At 39.3% G+C, this 22,933-nt stretch overlaps 2 protein-coding genes across 5 annotated transcripts in view; one reads left to right on the top strand and one right to left on the bottom strand.

Moving 5' to 3' along the window:
* Positions 1–17,601: 17,601 nt before the first annotated feature.
* Positions 17,602–18,427, bottom strand: rprma (reprimo, TP53 dependent G2 arrest mediator candidate a). The gene has a single exon (XM_020594798.1). The coding sequence runs from the start codon at positions 18,119–18,121 to the stop codon at positions 17,816–17,818; it is 306 nt and encodes a 101-aa protein (XP_020450454.1). The 5' UTR covers positions 18,122–18,427; the 3' UTR covers positions 17,602–17,815.
* A 2,542-nt stretch (positions 18,428–20,969) lies between these two features.
* galnt13 (polypeptide N-acetylgalactosaminyltransferase 13) overlaps positions 20,970–22,933 on the top strand; it is a 34,309-nt gene continuing 32,345 nt past the window's right edge. For 3 of the 4 annotated variants that reach the window (XM_020594784.1, XM_020594782.1, XM_020594781.1), the window contains exon 1: positions 20,970–21,450. The gene's annotated coding sequence lies outside the window, so the exon portion shown is untranslated. The remainder of the gene's footprint in view (positions 21,451–22,933) is intronic. The other variant, XM_020594783.1, reaches the window with a different exon arrangement.

Genomic DNA, 22,933 nt, shown 5'->3' with positions numbered 1-22,933 from the left:
TGACATTTGTGGTTCAACAATTATTGGATAGATTGCCAAAATCTGGAATAAACATTCATGATGTCCAGAGGATTAATAGTAATAGATCCTGTGACATTCTTCTAGTGACAGCATAAGGTCAAAATTTTAATTTTTCCAATAATTGCAAAACTAGTGAAATCCCATCTGAATTGAATATTATGAAAAATATGTCAACATGGAATGGCTCTAGCTTCTTTTTTTTTTTACATTATCTAATTGAAGGAGCATAATTAGAACACACAGAGGTGCAAGGAGAACAGCTTCATTAGTAAGATCAATGCCCACATGCGGTCAACAAACTATTTCTTTAAATAAACATGATCCCAACTGGAGCTTCCCCAGGTCACAATCAACGTTGTCAAATTGTAAGAGTAATACAATCAACTGATTTTAAACATCATAAAAAAATATCACTGCTGTCAGACCTTATATAAATGGTTTTAAATGATTTTTTTTGCACTGAAGTTGTCATTGTGTGAGTGGTCAAGGGCGACTGCGTCATTAAAACAGACAGTCAAGACTGGAAATTTTAATTGAAATGTCACTTTTATTTATTGCTGTGTCTTGTCTTAGGCTTTTGCAATCATAACAGTGGACTGGATATTCATCTCTCATGTCACATTTCATTTATGTGAAAAGTAAAAAAAAAAAATTCACTTTATATACAATTCTATAAAACTTTTTGAATTTATTTATAATAAGTTATTTTCTTTGAGGTTCTGTTTTCAGACTTTATATTGAAAACCCAATTTCAAAGCCTCTCTGGGACCAAGGGGACCCTCAAAGAGTCAGACAGACCCACTGCCCTCCCAGATGTGAAGACTGACACTGCATTATGAGATTCAGTTAGTTCAAAGCACCTGCTCCCAGTGTGTAATGAGTATGCAGAGTTTTCTGCACATGAACCAAATGGCAAAAAATCTGATGGAAACCATGAGCCGAAGAAAAAGTAATGATCTCCTGTCTGAAGCACAGGTGGGATGTTTCCATTTAAAACTCCCCACCTCTGTAACGTGCAGACACATTTGATATTTCATTAAAACAATGCCCTAGGCTGCCAGTGGAATGTGATAAACCAATTTAATGTTGTTCTCTGCAGCACTCTTCCTGCTGCAGTTTGTTTTATTCCATCTACAATGCAATTACACATTAGATAGTGAAAGGTCATTATTATTTTGTGATCAAAATGTATCAATGAATAATCAGTGAGGTCATACATTTTCACATTAAAATCATATTACAATCTCAGCACAGCCTCTAATTTGTTTAGTTCTACTGGGCACCAGATACATATGGTTGTTCTGGTCTTGCAGCACATAGCCTGTACTACATTAAGGGCACAATAAATTAATTATTAGTTTTTTTATTTTAAACCTACTGTATATCAAACATTAATAAAGAAAATATATACTGTAATATGTGGTTAAAATAGATTTTATTGTAGAATCAAAGTTGTTAATAATTTGTAAATTTGTGCTATTGTAATTTGTTAAATGTGCATCACTATTATCATAAAGTTAACATATACAAATTACCTTGATTTCTCGGTGCAGCTGTCAAAAACTCCAAAATATTGATCGTAATATTACAGAAAAACAGGACTCTAGCAACTATATTGGTGGTTTTCTTTACTGTAAATCACAGTCTCAGTTTAAGAAGGGGAAGTCGGCTGTTAATGCCTTGCAAAAACATCACACCTTTATTTTAAGCCGCCAGTGTTTTTAGTGTCAAGTTCTCAGTGTGCCAGCTGAGAAGGTTCCCTGATATAGACAGAACAGTTATTTCAACCCAAACCATAACCCAAAACATGTTGTTTGGTGCCGTGGCTTCAGTACCGCTCTCTGGTGGGAAAGTCCCATGTTTTATGATCCACCCATCCACCCCAACTCTCCTAATGCAGATCACCTCACTCTACATGCAGTACTGTGTGACCTAATTTTCTGCTTATTAGAAGTCACCTAACTACCAGATCTATCAATACTAGGAGGCGCCTCCTTAACCATACTGTATACTACACTGAGATGCTGAAAGGAATATCTAAAAGAAGGTTATAGAATCCCCAGATAACTCACTTTTCAGATCCATTTTGCCTGTTCTGTAGAAACCTATATCAGCACATTTGAAACAATGACTGATTTGCAATTTATGAGTGTCTTTAATCCAAATGTATGAACACAGTGGAAGATGGTACTACATGAGGCATTTTATTGCTACCTGAAATGGACCTTTATTTATACAGCTCTCCTTCCATCCACCTGTCGTCATCGGTGTGTGAATGTTGTGTGTGAATGGGTGAATGGTGTATGATCTCTTTGATTGCTTTGGCCAGTGCAAAACACTGTGAGAAAGCGCTATATAAAATACAGTCCATTTACCCATTCTCTAGGCTGCCTATCCTAGAGGGTTTAATTGAATGTTTATACAGTTCTATAAAATGCTTCTGTGTTTTTCCTGGCAACCTCACTTTATTCATTTCATTTCAACAAATCTCTGAAATACCCTTTGAATCTTGTGATGTATTTCCACCTTATTTCACACCAGTAATCACAAGCAAGTTTCCTCTGCTCAGTGGTTAGATGAGTGTCTTTAGAGAATCACATAGGCATCTGTTTTCCAAACAATGCAATGCAATGTTGATATATATCAAAACTCTAACAGAATATAATATTTCAATATTTAATATTGATGCTTTCCATTTAAATATACACTACCCAAAATGTAGTCAATCTGGATTTGATTCAGAGTCCATTCAAAGGAGGCTCAGAGGTTTATCAGTTCCTATCAAATGGGAGTCTTATTTAAAAATAAGAAAAACCAAAAGGTGGTAACCTAAAAAACCTATTTACCCATTGAAGTGATAGTGATATGGCCCAAAGCAAGACAGTGGAAAACAACTCGACAATGCTCTTTTAATTAAATGCCATTCCCAAATCTGACAGGCCAGACCTGTGATATCGGAGCCTCTGAGAAATAGCACAAAAGGACCGCTCCATGTGTGAAGTCAACGGAATAGCACCAGCCTAAATGAGAGAGAGATGGCTTCAGTCCAACTGTTTTGTGGAGATAAGGGGAAACGAATCTGGAATGGAGCAAATTAAATATAAGTCAGGCAAACAGGGAATGACAGTTAACATGATATCTAATTAACAATCAAGGATCAGCAAACCCATGAAATGTAGCACAGAGAAGGTGTAAAATCCCCACATTGTTACAAGCATTTGCAATTTTAGTTACAGCTGTGCCACTATGTCGTGCCATGTCAAGTCAAAATATTTTCTTGTGTTGACCACAGTACAATTTAAGATGGTAATTTTTCCTTTTATTTCTCCTCTATTTTTTGTTATACTAATTACCTATGTCTATAACAAAGTAACACTGTGCAAAGTCACTTTCTCAATTTTTATATCAGCCTTACCAACACCACCACATTCAAGCAATGCCACTTATTCACTTGTATTACATTAAACAGATGTGAATTTTAGCCATGTTGACTAGCTTGGATTTAAGCATTGCAGTGTCAGTCACAACAACTGGATGGATTTTCATTAAATATTTTGCAGACATTCAAAGTTTTCACCTACACAGTGAAATATCACTGCATCCACCAGAGAGACTGACACAAAGGTGTACAGACATTCATGGATCCCAGATGAAGAATCCTAATAAGTTGCAGGACAGGTGGACATGGCAGATATGAAATGACAGGAAAGCTGGTAAACCAGCAAAAGCAGATGGCTTCAATATGAAGGGTAAGAACAACCTATTATAGGAGGAGCTGGAGTAATCAGTCAACACAAACAGTTGTGTGAAAGAATAACAGTATATGCAAAGCATAACTGGCACCTAGAGCATAATGAGTGAGAGCTTGTTGGCTCATTGTCTTCATGTCTGTGATTGGTCTTGTTTGAACATGATTAGCAATTATATCAGTGTGCTGATTCTGATAGTGTACACAAATTCAAGTGTTCTGCTGGGACTAATGTGGTGATGTGCTCCCTTGCATTTAGATCTACAAAATTTCTACATTTATTTCCATCAGGGTATTTGTTTATGTTTAGCAGGATATCTCAGAAACAAATTTCATTGAAAGTTGCTAGACAGTCAAGTTACATTTTACAAAAAAAAAGCATAAAAGCCAGTCACAGGCTTTTCGTCAGCCAACCCTCATACACTGAGATCACACATCAACTCCAGTCCCGGCATCACTAGGTCATGTAGCTTTATGCCTTTTGTGTTCTGCACTGCCTGACAGATGCTGACCAAGTGCTCACACTTTCCCTTGCAGCAGTTGCAGGGACGCATTTGCCCACTTGTTGAAGCGATGACTCATTTGGCCATACAATACTCTATATATTTCTATATATTTGAAATGTTAAATGCTCATTTATCTGTAGGAAATTATACATTGCAATCTCTCTATAATGTTGCTTTTTCTATTGATGTCTACCGAGTGCTTTTGTTGGCACACGCTGACATTCACTGTTCCTCTTGAAATTATGTGCCAATTGAACTGTCTTTGTGACTGCCATCCAATAATGGCCTGTTTTTCAAAGTGCCATCTTGATTCAAAATTGAGGTCAGCTGGACATGGTCTGCATTATACACTTAACAGAGCATGACAGGATGTTAATTGTGTGATCCTATCATGCCACATTATGCATCATTCTCCCTCACTTAATGTTTATTTCTTTAATTTGTCATCTGTTTTTCAGTGTTAATACAAATCTAAATGCATATTCTCTCCCTTAAAATAACATCTATAACAGCACACTTTTTTTTGGCAGCTGTTTTTGACATAATCACCTTTATTAACTAAACATTAACTGAAATCATTTAACATGAGCCTGTTACACTACTGATTGAAATTTCAGGTGTTACCAGTGATTGTGGTGTTATTTGTGGAGTGGCAGCTCCTTCTTGTTAGAGTCTCTTATTAAATCTGCAAATGCACTCACAAGTCCACTAACATGCTCATTTCCATAATTTGAATCTTTGAAGAGTGTGATGCCTGTTATCTCTGGATGTAAACATGGAAGTAAAGGTTAAGAACTGGACACGTTAATTTGGAAGGACTGAAAATGAAAGAATGACCCTTTGAACAACAAATTCTTGTCTCTGCCTGTGATACTTTCACTGGAGAGGTACAGGCCACAGGTCAGTATTTATCCTGGGTACTCAGTCATGGATCTCACAGTGTCAGGTACCCTCCGTCTAATCTGCCCAGCCTGCCAGAGCCAGCATTTGAAGGCTAATATAATGTGACAGTTATCAAGCCTACGTAACATGTCGTCTCCTGCAGCACAGTGTACTGCTCTCATCTATTTATGGCATCCCCTTTAATAAATAGGAGCATGGCTACCTATGAAATATGCACATGTGGACTAAACTATACATGGACAGAGGACCCAGATTTTCTTTAGGTCTAGCTACAAAATTGTTACATGCATCATTCTTCAGTAAACACATGATTTATGGGTATTATTCAAATTATGTTCCTCTTAACCTGGAGCACTGACTACAAAAACATTATATCTATTTTGTTGGGTGTAGATGCAGCTTTAGTGTCACAGTTTTAGTGAAAGACGAGAGTGTCTGTAGCTCCTGCCAGAGATTTAGCATTTGCATTTCCCGAGCCAGGTGGTGGATCCTGCTGGCACCGAGACCTTACTCTACTCTGAACACAGCTGATGTGTTTTGACACTGCTGTCTCCAAAATGCAGACTGAATGCGAGCAGAGGGACACTGTGGACCTTGGAGAGAGTAACACAGGGAGATGGAAAAGGTAGAGAGGAGAGGATTGAAGACCATGGAAAACCACAGGAGCAAATAGAGGAAGAAGCAGACAAAGAGAGACAGATGTTCTTATATTATGTCACTTTAACAAGCTCAATTTCAGCACCATCTACCTTAGAAATACAATAGCTAAAATATCCTGTACATTTTTTTTAAGTGAAACGTCTCCTGTAGTTTTCAGGGCTTTTGATCATCATCAGCTGACTAGCGGATATAAGTGTGCATGTACCTATGTGCATTATATTGTGTGTATGTATTACTTGTATTGAGAGTGCTTGAGGTTCACTAACCACTATATTTCCATTGCTTCAAGGCTTCAGGGGTGACTGCTGTAACCTTTCTGTCAGAAAGCATTAATCTAAAAATCCATATACTGTAAACCTTACACATGAGACTAAATGTGTATTCCTAGTCTTTCCACCACAGCCACTTTTGTGTGCTAGTATTGTCTTGTGTTAGCAAAGAATAAAGGAGGTGGCAATATTATCAGCCCCTTTCATGTCGGTTTTGTCCATTTTGTGAGATGACACTCTCTGCATCACATCGGCTGTGTAAAAATGACCTAACACAGCATGGCACGGCACTGACTGAGCTATTTTTAGAGAAAACCTTTGGAAACCAACTTGCCTCTCCAAAAATCTATTGAACATCGAGACCAAGTAATGCCTCTGTGTGACACCTGACAAAGAGGCCTCCTTCAGAGGCTGCCTGGTGTGAGATGTGCATGCCTTGGGCTGGCCCAGTAGGGACCTACACTGGCTGTCAATGAAGGGATTTTATGTTAAGCTTACTGTACTGGCTACATGCTTTTTGCCAGTGTAATAGCAAAACTCTTTGGTGCTATCTTGGTGAAAAAAGTAATGTTCCACTCTGCTCTCAACTAAGAAAACGTGACAGGCTGCAGATTGCTGTTCACAGCAGTGGAAAATCCCCATAGATTCATAGTCATTGATTTTAATTCAGTCTCATACATGGAAACTACTGGGATGAACATGAGGGGTGGCTGCAGTAGGGGACATGGCTTTGTGTGAACTGGAGGTGTAATCCAGATGTCAGCAATCCAACAGGCAGTGATTGAAGCATTAAACCTTCTGAATTGTTGGTTACAGGAGTACATATGTCTTGTTTCAGTTGTTGTTAGTCAAACATTACTAAATGTCTTTTCTGTGTTTCCACAAGAATTCACCTGATTTTGTGTTGTTATTCAGTGTCATACTTGACAATTTGTTTTGTAAAAGATATAAATGCAAGATTATTGTTTAATGTTTTGAGCTCACTCTTTCACTGGAACTGGAATAGATATAGTTTGACATTTGGAAGATATGCTTATTCACGTTCTTGTCAAGAGTTAGAATCAGAATTAGAATCAGAATCACCTTTAATTGCCAGGTATGCTTGAACATACAGGAATTTGATTCTGATACAGAGGCTCTCAATGTGTTGTAAGGCAACAGGAATAAAAAGTAACAGTGAGAATAAAAATAAAAAGTAGAGCAATAAAAATAAGAATAAATACAAAAAAACAGTGTGCATTCAAACAGGAAATGCGTGCAATCAATAATAGGGAAGGAATGAGAGGAAAAGAGAGTCAGCTTTTATAAATATATCCATTCATTATCTATACCACTTATTCCTGAATAGGGTCGCTGGAGCCAATCCCAGCTGGCATTGGGTGAGAGGCGGTGTACACCCTGGACAGGTGGCCAGTCTATCACAGGGCTGACACTTAGAGACAGACAACCACACACACTCACTCTTACTGGCAATTTAGAGTCACTAATCAACCTAAGCTGCATGTCTGTGGACTGTGGGAGGAAGCTGGAGTACCTAGAGAGATGCAAACTCCGCACAGAAAGGTGCCAGGTCGGCCCCAGCTTGGATCAGGAACCTGCTGTGAAGTGACAACATTAACCACTGCACCACCATGCTACCTATATAAATCTATATACATTAAGGTAGACGAGCTTTCATACTGATATATTCAATGGTTATAGTTACAGTTTATTGTACTGGGGTGAAGAAACTGTCCTTGTGTTGTTTTGGTGCACAGTGACCTGTAACGTCGTCCAGAGGGGAGGAGTTCAAACAGCTTGTGTCCAGGATGTGAGGGGTCTGCAGAAATCTGCTCTGTACTTCTTTTGACCCCGTGAGGTGTACAGGTCCTCCGTGGAGTGCAGGCTGGCACCAATGATTCTTTCTGCAGTCTGAACTGTCCGTTGGAGTCTGTTTTTGCCCTGTTTGGTTAGATGAGAAGATTGATACCACTCTCATGGATAGAGGGTAGTATCATTCCCCTCAGCTAACACTCTAAGAAAGTCAACAAGTACAGAAGGTGTTTCCAAAATGCTGAATGGTTGACTTAATTACCAACTTAGTTGGGAATTTTATGGGAGAAATCAAGCCTGTAGATAAAGAAATGTACAAAAGTACATCATTTAAAAACAGTCAGCAACGATAATGTGGGAAGAATATTCAACTCCTTAAAGGTTTAATGATCAAAGTTGTCATGCTTCTACATTTTTAGCAACCATGACTTTGTCAGGATTGAAAAGGACATAGTACGACAGATGTTCCTGTCAGGCACCAGACCGAGTCCCATTGACAGGTAAATGAGGTAAATGTGTGTGTGTGTGTGTGTGTGTGTGTGTGTGTGTGTGTGTAGTGGAAGGCACCATCAGTCAGGTGAAGCCCTGAGGACTTGTGAAAAGATGGGATCGGTTCTGTAAGTGGAGGGGAGAAAGTCAGAGTCAGGGTGTCAGACTAAAACGGCGCACACCAGCTGTAGCCGCTGAAATCGACCACGACTGTGGAGCTCGGATTAATGACAGCCATGACGCGCTCACACCTCTCTCCCAGCTGCAGCGATGTGGCAGGCTGTCAGCCCTCTAAAAACCTTTCCTTTCACACTTTATGAATATGTCCACAGTCGAGATCATATTTAGCTGGCTTATTCTAACTACCCCGTCACAACTATAGCTACTCCTTATACTGTAAAAGCCACCCACACAACAGGGAGTCTATTTGGACACAGAGATGCTTCTCCTCCTCCTCCTCCTGTTTTAATCACTAATCAATTTCATCTCAAAGGGACCAGGGAGCTATTTAATGATTACAAAGCAGAGAAACAGATCAAAGCGTCTCGAACACTAGCCAGGAGCAAAACTCTCAGATCAAACCTTTTATGTGGTAACTAGAGAAGCTGTCTAGATAATTCACTGTATTAGAGCTAGACTCTGCTTTTTTTTTTAAATGGGTGGTTCCACAGCTCAGTCCCAGTGCAAAGGAAGGAGGTCATGTAGGATAATGAATAAGCTAATCATTTCTGAAATGCCTGATTGGATGACTGAGCTTTAGATTAGCTGTATTTTGTTGCTTATTACTGACATCTAAAAGCTACTTAAACACTAAATGGAATGTTTATGATTACTGATTAAAATACTATGTTCAATTTCAGTCGATGTTGAAAGAGAACTGATGAAATTTGTGGCATCACTGCCAAAAACAAAGTTTTTGGATGTGAAACTAAGGATAATAACCCTATTTTAAGTGAAAATGAGATCTTAATTCACAAAATTAGCTACGTGCAAACCAGAGCCAAAGCAAACTGACCCAGACAAACAGGCATGAGCTTATCAGTCATGTGATGCAGCTGACATTTCACTTGTAAGAATAAGCAGTAAGGACAACGGAACAGCAGACGTCTTTGAGAGAATGACTCCTGCAGTGTGACAGACTGGATGGTGATCCTTTGTGACAACTGTTGTAAGGTGCGACTCTGCTAGGCTGGCTTGCCATTTCACATGCACACTGCCGCAACACTTTATGGTCACGGACGCACCTGTGACGCTGACCCTTAAGCACAGGAGAGAAAGGTGTCACACACCACACAGTAGAGGTACCACTGAAAGCGAGATCAAGTGCTATCAGGGTAACTGAAGTTGTTAAGATTACTCACTGTTATTTTGGCACATAGAGCTGTGAAATAACGCAACAACAGATTTAGCATGTATTGGGAGACATACTGTAAACAACTGTAAATGTTTGTCTGGTTCCTCGGCTGCTGGCCATACACCAACTCTGTCTGGAACCACTGCTGCTATATTAGTGACATTTTTGAATGTTACCCTGTTCAGAGGTTGGGAAGTCAAACACAGCTTGTGAAGTGAAGTGGAGGATTTTGACACTGAAGGATTGTCACTCATCTCCTGTGCTCAGATACCATCATTTGCACAGAAATAATATTTCATAAGTCATCCTCTTTTCTGGTTCGCTTGCTTTACCTTCCCTCTCCTTGTGATCTATTGTCTTTACTTTTTCACTCTTTGTCTCCCTGTATCTATTTTGCTTTATGATAGATTTGCTCTGTCAACTGCTTATCTGTACTCACCAACTCTTTCCTTTAAGGAATCTGTCTTTTATAAAATGTGATATTTTTAGTTAAAAAGTCAAACATGGGAATAGTTTTTTTTTCTCTTCCACAAAAGCAAAATAATTAAGAATGTGACACTATCAATTTTAATGTATCTTTAACAGGTGTTATTATTACCATTATTTGTTTCTGTCTTCATAGGTGGATTTTCCGATTTAGCTGTTTAAAGATTATCAGCAGCATACAGTATGGTGGTTTTCTCTGGAACTAAGATGCAGCTTAAATGGAGGAAGTCAGAGATGTGACTGTAAAGCACCCGCAGACAGACCTGGCTGATAATGGAGCCAGGCCTGAGGGAGAAAGAGCGTGTAGCGCCATGAGAAGCAATTTGAGAAAGCTCAATAAGTCATGACCTTGTAAAGGTTTTATTATACAGCACTTGAACTTACTTTCATGTGCTGTGATACAACCAGGAGATGCACCATTAGGCATGAATTCCCAAGGTATAGCATCAGATCTGAAACACAGGATGCTTTACTCAGCTGGCAAATAAGATAATGCCTACCATTCATGTTATATGTAGACATTATAGTTTTTAACTAAATGCACCTGTGTTTAGGTTCCTTATAGAACGGTGCAAAACCTTTTACACTGTTCTACAGAGAACAACTTTATGATTTTTATTATAAAAGTTTGATTTATTCTGAGACAAATTAGTAATAAACAGCTACATTATACAAAACTCCCGTGGTACCGCTCTGAGGAGAGGATGATCTGAAATGACATACTGTATGTAATGGTACATGATGGCTTAGCCAGAGATGGTGCATTATTGGTACAGTGACTGAGTGCAGCTGTCAGGTGGGGTACTGGACACTGTTACTTGGAAGGCAGGTCCAAGCTGCCATTGCCTACTTCTACAGTCAGGTCTGAAGAGAATTATTCTCATCAGTATATCTCTTTTCAGCCAAGACATCAGCTCTTTGCATTAATGCTGGTAGAGACCTTGGGTTTTTGAAAACGTGTGACCACACAATGATTTGTTCTGTGGTACGAAAGATGCACAAATCTTAAAACCTTTGTTTGTATGTTTTTTTTTAACATCATTAATAATAGATCATGTTCTCTCTCCTTTATTGTTCTACCTTAGATGCAATCTCATCTCTCTCTTTCTCTCCTCAATTTCTCTGAGTCAGTCAGTCTTAGGACAGCAAGTGATAACAAAGATGATGGTGACATAATGGCATCAGTGTTGCCACTGTGACTCAGGCTTAGGGCTGAGGTACTGAGGTCTTTATGGCCACTGAAACCACCACCTGAGCACAAAGAGCTCTGAGCACAATCATTCAAAAGAAAGACCTTTTCAACAGTTTGATGAAAAATAAATGTTTAAATATACTTGAGTCACTGTGACAGGTCAGAAAAAATGTGGTGCAGCAAACTATAAAAGGAGGGGGATGGCCAGTGGGCCTGTGCTGTCCTGTTGTCACCTTTAAAATAAAATATAGGAGAAGATTTCCAAAGGGTACGCCCAGACAGATGCATACATTAATGTGGTGATAATGGGCTTAACAGCATTTTTCATGAGTGTTTTTCCTGTTTGTAATCAAACATTCAAGCACCAAGGTATAAACCTACATAGGTCATATGTACCACAGCAAGCAGTTGGCTAAATAAGGTATATTGTGGTGTATGATTAGGAAGCTTTGGTCTTCACACCTGTCATACATTATAGAAAAGTTGTTGAGATGTTGTGTTGAATTTTGGGTAAATTCGCCATTTTAGAAGCATTATGCTCATTATCAATCATAGATATATACATTACATACATTTATAAGTTAATGTAAACAAATAAATACGATCCCATACAGCTACATACAGTAGCAGATGCTTCAACTATGTCCAAATGTCCACTTTAGTGTTCAGTTTGAGCACAGATAGGACAGAAATTGATCCAGCGGCAGTGTCTGTGTTACCTGCTGACAGCTGCTAGCTGGCATTAGCTCCCGAACAGAGAGCTGAGATCAGGGTGCAGAGTAATTTTTCATTCTGTCGCTTTTGTTGATGGGCTCTCTAGGTCCACAACGAGTTAGCTACAGTCAGCTAAGACTATCCATTTTAAATTGCCAGTCAGTAAAGTGAGATGTAAACAATGTGAGCAACTTTTTAACCAAACAAAACAAGAATGTATGCAGGTAAATACAAAACTGTCCTCCTAAAATGGCGCCCCTGTCCCAACATTCAGCACGGCATGACGTACCTTCACATTCTCTATTGATGGCTATCTATAAAAAAGTGGGATTTTGCATAGTTAAAGCAGAATTAGAAAATCTATTCTTTGCTCAGACTCAGAAGAATTATGTAGGATAGCGACACAGTATACTTAGAGAACAAACTACTGTAGGTTAGCTTTAACTGTACAGTAGGTTAGCACTTTAGACATTTTGGCTGAGGAATATTTTTGGATGATTATGATTTTACTGAGATAAAAATGATCCTGAAAGTTTGTAAACTGACAAACCCTCACATTCGTCAGCAGTGAGTTTGAAAGTTCTTATTGTAGGAAAAAGCACTTAAAACTCCATCTGTGCCTTGAGTGCTTTCTTGAAAAGGTTATTACGGTTGCAGTAATGGCATTTGGAGAAACCTTCCTCTGAGAGCAAAGTCACAGTTCACTTTCAGAGGCAAGGCTGATGTAGCTGCCAGAGAGCTGCATGATTAGAAGGTCAATAAAAAGCTTGAAACACACTCACACCAGAACTGAAATGGATTTCGGGAACAATATCACACCATCACAGTTAATATTTTTAAAGCAATTACACATTTGCATGACTGCAGTGAATAATGAGTTCCTGATGGTCACCTTTAATGCTCCTGCTTTGTGTCAACTATGTTTTTAAAAAGGAAGTGATCTGGTTTAGAAACATCATTGCACCCTCTAATTCTAAGAGTATATTTGTTTCTTGAACTGATGTGGTAATAAAATAAACTGATGACTTTCAACAGCAGAACTGGTCTTATGCTACTGTTATTCTATCCTAGACACAAGCCCTTATCATAATACCTACACTTGAACTTGTATTTAACTTGTTATTTTTGGCCACTTGGGGGTAGAAGTCCAAAAAATCTGAGTCCAGTAACAATCAATCATTAATCAAGTCCAAAACTCACTTTCTCCTTTGAACTCTGTTTTGGTCTCTACTAGCCCCTAGATAAATATGCAAATTGGGTTGTAAATCTGTTAGAATTTTGTGATGAAATTTAAAATTTAATAGATGCAATGGAAGATGTTAGTGACATGTAATTTAATTTTTCAATTTTTTCCACATGATTTCTTTACCTGTCACTGTGAATGAGCCATAAATTGTATTAGCAAGCTAATGTTTAGTTTTATCATTTGGTTCACTTTGGTACACACCTGTTAGATGTGACATTGTAAATATACTTTTTATATAAGAACAGGAGCGTTTGTGTGGTGCAATCACACAAACGCTCCTGTTATAACTACATCGTAAATTTGAACCTATGGACAGCTGGTACAACTAGCTTGTAAATCTTTAGGATAGATACTCCAGTGTGTTCACTTGCTAGTCACAAAACAGAGATTCAGACGATAAACAGCCTTGGGTTATAACAGCGCAAGGAGGTTGCATTGATCACATGCGTTGTTTAAGGCACCAGAGAGACAATTAATTACAGTCCACGAGGGTTTGGGATTTGGACACAGAAATGTGTTTAAAAGCTTACCACATTCCAAAACATTGCAGATCTATTCACAGAAAGGATTTTACAACTCTGGACAGTCATCACCTTGGCAGCTGTTCTATCTTTCATTACAATGATTGTGAAGCAAACTCTAGTAATATGGCATTTATGTTACAAAGAAATCTACCAGGAACCTATGAATGGTCACTGCAGAGTCTTGCTGATGTGGAGTTGCATTGCGGCAAAAATTGAGCTAGTTCATAGGTTTTGTCAGAAACCTGCTACCATGGTGAACACCGATACTGATACGAGCAAATAAAACTAAAGCAAAATGGTACATTTATGGGTTAAGGAAGACTGCAAAGTTGATAATTCTCTGTGGATTTCTCACTCCATGCCACACCCTTTCCAAGTAGTCACTGCAGATTTAGTCCTTTGACGCACTGATAATATAAAAATAATGATGAGTGCAGCATTAAGCTAACTCTAATCTGAACCAAAAACCAACTCTTAACTTTTTACACTGTGGGGACTAGATTTCTGTCCCAACAACATGAGTGACGCCATCACACACACAGATTACAGTAAAGTGTGAAGTGACAGGACTGTTCAGATGTTAAATCCCTGTAATGCCTGAGTATGAGACAATCAGCAGCACAACAGAGCCATGACTCATTCTATAACTGGAATCAGAGATGCTGGGTAATGGAATCATCCTTCAAAACCATTCTGCATGGATTTATCACAGTGTGACTTCCACAATTACTGCTGTTGTTGTAGAATCCAGACGCCACAGGATGTCTGCAACAGCTTAGTTCAGACTGAATAGGCATTGCTGCTGATGGAAATGTCTGCATTTTCACAATGGGGTTTCACTTAAAAAAAAAATCTATCAAGTCTTCTTGAAAAGTGTAGTTCCTCCTGGAGTTAGAGAGCTAACTCTAGCCAGAATTGGGTTTGAAGGAATCACAGTATAAAATCAATATAATACCCATCAAATATTATTTTCATGAAAAGAAATACAGTGAAGAAAAGATTAATACAAGACAAACAGTTTAATGACAAATGATATAACTGATCTCCCTCCACAAAATAGGAGCGGTAACATAAAGCACAGGGCAGGGGAAGGATGGGTGAGGAGCTGTGGGACAAAAGGAGTAAACAGGGAAAATGATTGTGGCTGCCTTGCTGCCATTTGGAGCCTTTAGTCACTATCCAGTTCATCGACTGGATCTTTACTTGCCAGCCAATCACATGAGAGCAAGCCAGGACCTGAAACCTCTTTTAGCCTACAATCAGCACCCTGCAGATGCTTTGACTGTGGGATGTAGCTAACATATATTAGACATGGGATAAAGTAAGCTGGTGCTGCTTTTACCTGGGCTATAACAGTGATATCTGTGTAACCAGACAGCAGGTACACAATAAAAAGGTTAAATGGTTTTTAATTTGACCCAACATTTTCTGCATTTGGGAAGAAATGTGACTGTAACACCAGACCACAGTTATGATTTCAGTGTTTTTCAGATACTCAGACTTGGTGCTTTGGGCTTGTGCAGTGCAAAACAGCCCTAAATACCCGGGGAAGAGTTGCTCATAAGCCTTGCAGAGGACTCATAGTTTGTTTACAGCAGGAGCCGATTGTTTCTTGATATGTTTGTTGTGTCCTGTTGCTTTTCTTCTCTCTCCTCTATCCACTCACCCCAACCAGTCGAGGTAGAAGGCCACCCAACAAGAGCCGGGGTCTGTCGGGGGTTTCTTCTGGTAAAGGGAGTTTTTCCTCCTCGCTGTTGCCAAGAGCTTGCTCAAGGGGGATTTGTTGAATTTTTCCTCTATGATAATAATAATAATACTAAGGTCTAGACCTTACTTTGTAAAGTGTCCTGACATGACTTTTGTTATGACTTGGCTCTATACAAATAAAACTGAATTGAATTGAGCACCATGGGTATAGTAGCTGTTTGCTGTTACTATCTCCTGCAACTCACTGACCACTGACGTGTGATAAGCCTGTGAAATCTTTGTGTTGACTGTACCAACTGTTAATCAAGAAACTAACTTCTCAAAAGAGTCCACAGTAAAATCCTACAGAAATGTTTTGACGATGCACTTCTTATTTTTCAACTTTAATCTTAAACTTTGCTCAGAGTCCAGTCTAAATGTGGAAAAGACATTTTTTCCTACTAAAGGCACCACAGGATAAGCTAACAATAGTTCAGCTGCAGACAGAAAATTGTTCTCTGTTGGATATTAAACTGTCACGAGACTTTCCACAGAGCAATTCCCAGCACTCCCTAATTAAAGCAATCACACAAAGATGAGAGAAACTCTTGGTGTGGTATTTAGAAAGTAATTCTCTCTTGTGATTTGTCTTACCACTGTTAGTTTTTCTGTACTCACAGCAACATAACACAAATCATCAGGTTAATAACATGTTCAGGAATGAGGTTTTATTTTGTAACTGTATGTTTGGTTTGGATTCAGTGTGGTTTTTACTCCACTTACAATCCAATCCATTTTTTTTTTTCAGAATGAAAAGTCTTCATTTCAGAAAACTGATTGTGGTGTTAATGTGTTACTCTAATCATGCAGTGTCCTGTCTGAGATTAAAATGAAGCAAATGTGTACATTGCAGATATGAGTTTCATCAATATATGTGCTGGATTATGTAGATGTGAGATCTTGATATATGAGTGCAAAGTTATTCAGTGATTTTTTAAAAGTAATTTAACAAGAAAAAAGGGGCTGAAAAGGATATTAGGGATGTAAAGTATGTGATGATGTCATGGCTGAACAGCCACAATTTGTCAAATTCATTAAGGTAGAAATGCAAAAAACAATGTGTTATATTTGTTAGGTCTATAATAGCGACTTTTGTTGGAGACTGATTCGACTCTAGCAATTTCTGTAGCTGTCGTTCTTCCCCTCCTCCTAAGTGGCCTAAGACAGCAGCCTTTGTGTCAGCCTTGACAAGCTATAGCCATCCATCAGCAGACAGAACAAGGCCCTATCAAGCAAGACGGGGAGAATAGGAGCTACGGGAAACTGAGACAAAGGACATTTTACTGTAGACCACAGTGAAGCAATTCAAACTATTTTACTATGTATGTGCAGCACAGGTGTGTCAGTCAGACAGCATCATATTGCCCAGTAGTTTTAGACCCAGAGCTGACAAGACAGGTCATTTCTGAAGCTACTGATTTCACCCCTTGGAGCTGGTAAAAGGAACACTGCACAGATCAAAACCTGAGACAAAACATCTACATATTTACACCCTCACCTCTATAAAAATCTTAGGATTACTGGATTATCTCTTTTTGTAAAATCTCAGTTTAAAGGAACATATTCGGCTGAACTGAATCAACATTCAGGTTTTGACTGTTAATGGAAAAGGTAAATCTTTTGTGTGAAGTGATTTCTTCTGAACGCTCACTGCTCCTGTGTATGCCAGAGAAATTGCAGACCTCAAACGTCAATTCTCATAATATGCCCTTTTTATCAGAATCAATATGACATATAATCCCTTTTCTGTCTTATTAGAATGATTTCCATTTCTACATTGGAACTAGACTTTTTTTTGGAAAGGATGTAATTTTAGTGTCAGAAATCTGAATTACTTTGGCAGAGGGTGCGGTGAGTGCTATTGTCATGGTAGAAAAATAGACCTTAATTAAGAGGAAAACTTTAATTACAGAATGAGTTTATTCCAGTTAATAACATATACGGCATGCTGGGCTTCCTCCACCGCCCTCCAAGAAATCCACAGAAATGATTAATATCTTGCATATTGTATGCAAAACACATACAACATAGTTCCTTGGAGATTTTTCTAAATGCCAAAGGGGCTTGTTTACGCAGTTCATGGTGCACCGTCTCTCTTCCGTCTCCATCAAATTAGAGTAAGCATAACGCAAAGGCCCTCATCGATCAGTACGCCCCGATAATAACCGCCTCCGCTTCTTTTGACGGTCTCCTGTCCGTTACCAAAAAGTTGATCATTCCTTCTGACTTTATAAGAAGGTTGCAACCCAAGAAAAATATGCCAAACACCACCGTCAGGGACAAAACGCACATGACGGCTATCTGGACCACCCTCATGATAAACAGGCTCCTCTCATCGGGAACTGTGGCCACAAAGCCATTATCAGTCACCACGGATGATAAGTTGGAGCAGAGAAACTCAGTCTTGTTGAACAGTCCACCCTGCGTTTCGTTGAATCCGGTGTTATTCATCTCCACTTTGAAAAAAACAACAACTACAAACTTTCAGTGCAAGCGATGTGAAATGCAGAAAGGGAAAGACACACCTGGCACAATCCCCAGAGAAACTGTCATCAGGTGAAAAGTCGTGATGGTGAGGCGGTGGTTTGAAGAGGGTCCGTAAGATCACACAGCGCCCTTCTGGAGTTTAACAAGCTGCTTTCGCATTACTGGAGATGTCATGTGTTCTGCAGCCAGTTTCAGAGCGGAATGAATCCAGCCGCCCGCGGTTAAGTAGCCAGACCGTACCTGCCTGCAACCGCTGGAGTCACAGCACCACACGGCAAGAGCGCCACCACACGGTCAGGCTGCGTGCGTCATAACCCTTCACATGTAGTGCCTTATCTATCTATCTATCTATCTATCTATCTATCTATCTATCTATCTATCTATCTATCTATCTAACCCCACAGTTATCCCCATACATTATGCAGCACACAGAATAACATTAAAACATAATGACAACAATGAAATCCTTCATCCATCAGGAAAAATGACCTTATAGAACCAACTCATACATTATGCATTAGAATGATTACAACAACGGAGTACAACAGTTACTGTGAAACCCCTAATCCATCAGGGAAACCACTGTTCATCCTCCAATCAAAAGACATTATTACTGACTGCATATTGTTATAGTTTCACATCACCTTACATAAGATACTTTTCAAAACATTTTTACCTCTCAAGCAGTGCCAAGTCATTTATTCCACCTTCCACAAGTCTGACAGGAGAATGCTCTTTTATCAAGCTGTAATTTTTGCTTTGGCAAAGCATTGTTTGTGCCTGTAGCTACTTTTGAATTGAGCTGGTGTCTCTCCCTTCCCAAATGGGCTCAGTCATAAATGGCCCTAAGTTTCTTCTCATGATGTACATTATAACATAAACTAAAAATGCTTTTGTCAGTGGTGTTCTTCACATCAACCACCCTAGAGTACTGGGTCAGTTACTGGGCGGTCAAACACATACCTCAAAAGTATTCTCGTCTCCTTGTTATGTGCCTTTTGGAGGTTTTTATCTTTAAAGAAGAGTTTGAAACAATTCTTCAGATGTTAGTGGTAAATATATCATAATCAGCAGGCCCAGCAGGGGGGAAATTAACCTTATTTACATGGGCTACTGAGGAGAACAGCTCTAAAGGTTGACATGAGAAGTGTCACAGATTGTTGCGTAAGGGATGAAAAAGAAGCCCTGGACAGAGACAGAGCCAGTCAAGGTGTGAAGTGGATGTGAATGTCAGATCCTTGGCTTGGAAAATGAAAATGACAAAAAGCATTCACAACATCACACAACTGTTGCACACATGCAGGAGGGGGCAAACACATGCTTGTGTTCTAAGTTTCTAGTTTCTTTTCAAAATCTGCAGAACATTTGTAGTGGTGTCATCATAATTCTGTGGGTGCAGATTCTGTTTGGGCCTCATAATCAGACATAATTTCATGGCAAAATATTTTTCCATATTAAAATGTGGAAGTTTATGACAAAATGCCATTAAATGTCAAAATGTATTTTCCACTTTCCAACAAAATTTCCTGGTACACAAAACCATAGCATGAGGTTTTCCTCCCTCTCTGAAACTGGTGGAACCAAGGCATGCACTGCCATCTAGTGCACGTATTGAATTGGGTTTGCATACCACACATGCCAAAAAAAATTCAGGTCCATTTCACAGGGCAGACACTATATGAATCAGCTGTTGCATCATGGTTGACCTCAATAAAAGAGTAATAAAAGCTTCAAATGAAAAGGCAGTTTGCAGTCTGTGACTGTTCTTCACTGAAAGTACCTTATTGTTACTCCAAACTGTTAATGTTAATTAAATACTGGGCTCAGATTTGATGTAACACCGAAGGCCTCTCATCAACAGCGGCAGATGGCAGCATTGTTCAACACAATTTACTAAAAGCTTGTCGTACTTTAAAGCAGATGTGAAATATACAACACTGTGATGCCAGCCTGTCAATATGAGTGAACTGGCACATAGACACACACCCTTTCATACCAAGGTGTATAAGGAGTATTTTTTATATGTTATATTTAACCACTGACTGGGTGTAAATTGCTTTATAGTATGCTTAACCTTTCCCCCGTTGTTCTTGTACCAAGGGCAAATTTGAAGACATCAACAGTGTGAAGACTGAGAGTTTCTAATGTGCACCAAAGTGGTAAAAATCTGAACTCAAATGAGCAAGTAGCACAAATGCCACACTATGACTTTTATAGTCAGTCATTTGTGTGTTTCATGAGATTTGACCTAAACTAAATGAATTGAAAAACACATGACAAATATGGATTTAATTTTCTGTGTCATAGTAATCTCATTCACAACAACAACAAAAAAGAAAAATTCAGGAACCCAAGTTTGAGGCAAAGGAAAACATTTCAGAAAGCTAGAAAGTGAATACAACATATGTATAAAAAGTTTGGTTTTTCTTAAAAGTTGAGAAGGACGGTGATTTTTTCAGAAATTTCATTTTATGGATGAAGAATTTGTCCAAAATAATGAACAGATTACTGATAAATCTTTCATTGCTAGAGAAACGGGGCTTGTCAGACATTAATAATATGTCATGTTCTTTATTATTTCCTTACCAAGATAATTTTTTGGATCAAAACAAAAGTCAGTCCAAAATACTCTCACATGTGCACATTGAAAAAACAGATGCTCTAGAGTTTCTAGTTTATTGTTGCAAAGGATATTTATAAAAGGTATAAGGCTACACGGTGTTTTGTCGGTGGGGGCGGTCCGGTAACGTGCCGACATTTACGTCCGTGACGCTCCACATCGAAAGGGTTTTGTGACTGACGTCACTGACAGCCAATCAGAGAGAAGAAGCGGATCTTCTTACAGGTCGGTGTGAGACGAGGTTAGATTGTGCCCAATATTATCCTGCACGTCGTCTAACGTTGCAATGTTCGAGCGGAGAATAGGTCTGGAGCGTGGAAATGTTATGTTACACTGACCACAACAGCGTCAAACGAAGGTGACACTTCATGGAGACTCTTCATATTCGCAGGTTTGCTGCGCTTCAATTAGGGACAAAGCGTATCAAGGAGTCCAAACAGGTACCACGCGAGGTATTACCGGACGGACTGGATCACATTGGATTGTGGACTACTCTGCGTGGAGATGGACTGTAACTTAGGTGGCGTTCTGAGGCGGTTTGTGTTTGCAGGAGCATTTTATCCAGTTCAGTTTAGCCTCCAGTTGTGCTGCACACTTGGTCATGTCTGTGTTCAACACGTTGCCTGAGAGCGAGCATGGAACAGCTCACTGGTTCACTCCATGGATAATTGAAGTAAGTAAAGGGTGTCCTGTTTGATATTATATTTAAGTAAGGTTACCACGTGTTATAGTTGTATGGGAACAGGCCTATTCACTGTAAATGGGCACCTCTTGGCTGCTTTCCAGTGTTGTGCTTCTTATCCACACACCAAAATGAACAAGTCCAGTACCTAATGTACATGCGCATGAATTAAAGATGGACAGTCTATGTGTGCACCCTTTACGTCTTTAAAATCACCACAGTGAGAATTTTAAATGTGCCATTGTTCTTGTGTTTGACAAGCCTCATCAGATACCACAACTTGTGATATTTAGGTTACAAGAGAAGCTACAGTCACTGGCCTAATGGGCTTATTTGGATAAGCTCTATAATCACCTCCTGCTCCTTGTAAGGCTGAGTATAGATTGGCATTTCTCAGTACTTGTGCAAAATACATTTTGACACATCTTCTTTATTTCAATCCATAAAAAATTGGAACATTCATGTTATATTCATTAATTCCTCTTTAAACAGCAGATAATCAGTGCTCTAACCTAATATTTAACATACGAAAAGGGGTGAGCTGAAGTCAGGGCCCCCTTTCTAACCAGTCATTATATTTACCGCCTCATAATCACACTAAATTAACTTATAAGCACAGACACATGTTCTAAACAACAAGGAAGCAAACCAAACTGTTTTATGTAATACCCCTAAGCACAAGGACACATTACACGAAGTTCTTATGCTCATTCAATACACAGTTTTTAAACATTTTCTTGAACCTATGTCTGTTTTTAATGTATCTTCAGGTTTGTTCCATGTATTCACCCCTTTTTTAGACATTCACATATATTCTCTTTTTACTTTGTCCTTTCTTTAGCTGGAGAGGTTTGAGTATGAATGATCTTTCCCCTTTTAGCTTTAAAGTGTCCATGCTCACTGCACTGCACTGCAGTCAGTCCCTCAGAGGTCAGCAGCAGACCACTGTGGTGCTTCTGAGAAAGCTGATGAAAGTGTAGGAGGAAAAGGAGCCTGCAACCTGCAATCTGATCGTGCTTCTTTCAGCTTTTATCAATTGCTTTCTTTTCATGTTACTGTCAAGGTTTCAGTGTCAGATGTTGATCTGAGGCTTGTCCAATTTTATTGCTATGGAAATGTAACTAGTTAACAGTCTGGAAAGTCAGTCAGCCTACAGACTGGAGGTTGAGCAGCTGGTCCTGTGCTGTAGTCGCAACAACCTGGAGCTGAACACGCTCAAAACAGTGGAGATGACAGTGGACTTTAGGAAGAGCCCCCCCACCCCCACCTTGCCCCCACTCACCAGCAGTAAAGTCCTACAAGTTCCTGGGCTTCAATATCTCCCAGGACCTGAAGTGGACGTCCAACATCAGGACCATCACCAAGAAGACACAGCAGAGGATGTACTTCCTGCGCCAGCTCAGGAAGTTTGACCTACCCCAGGAGCTGCTGATACAGTTCTACAGAGGAATCATAGAGTCTGTTCTCTGCACCT

Source organism: Monopterus albus, unplaced genomic scaffold (assembly GCF_001952655.1).
Source record: "Monopterus albus unplaced genomic scaffold, M_albus_1.0 scaffold24.1, whole genome shotgun sequence".
NCBI classification, from domain to species: domain Eukaryota; kingdom Metazoa; phylum Chordata; class Actinopteri; order Synbranchiformes; family Synbranchidae; genus Monopterus; species Monopterus albus.
The sequence above is the reverse complement of the archived record's forward strand: the minus strand, read 5'-3'. Positions and strand labels throughout refer to the sequence as shown.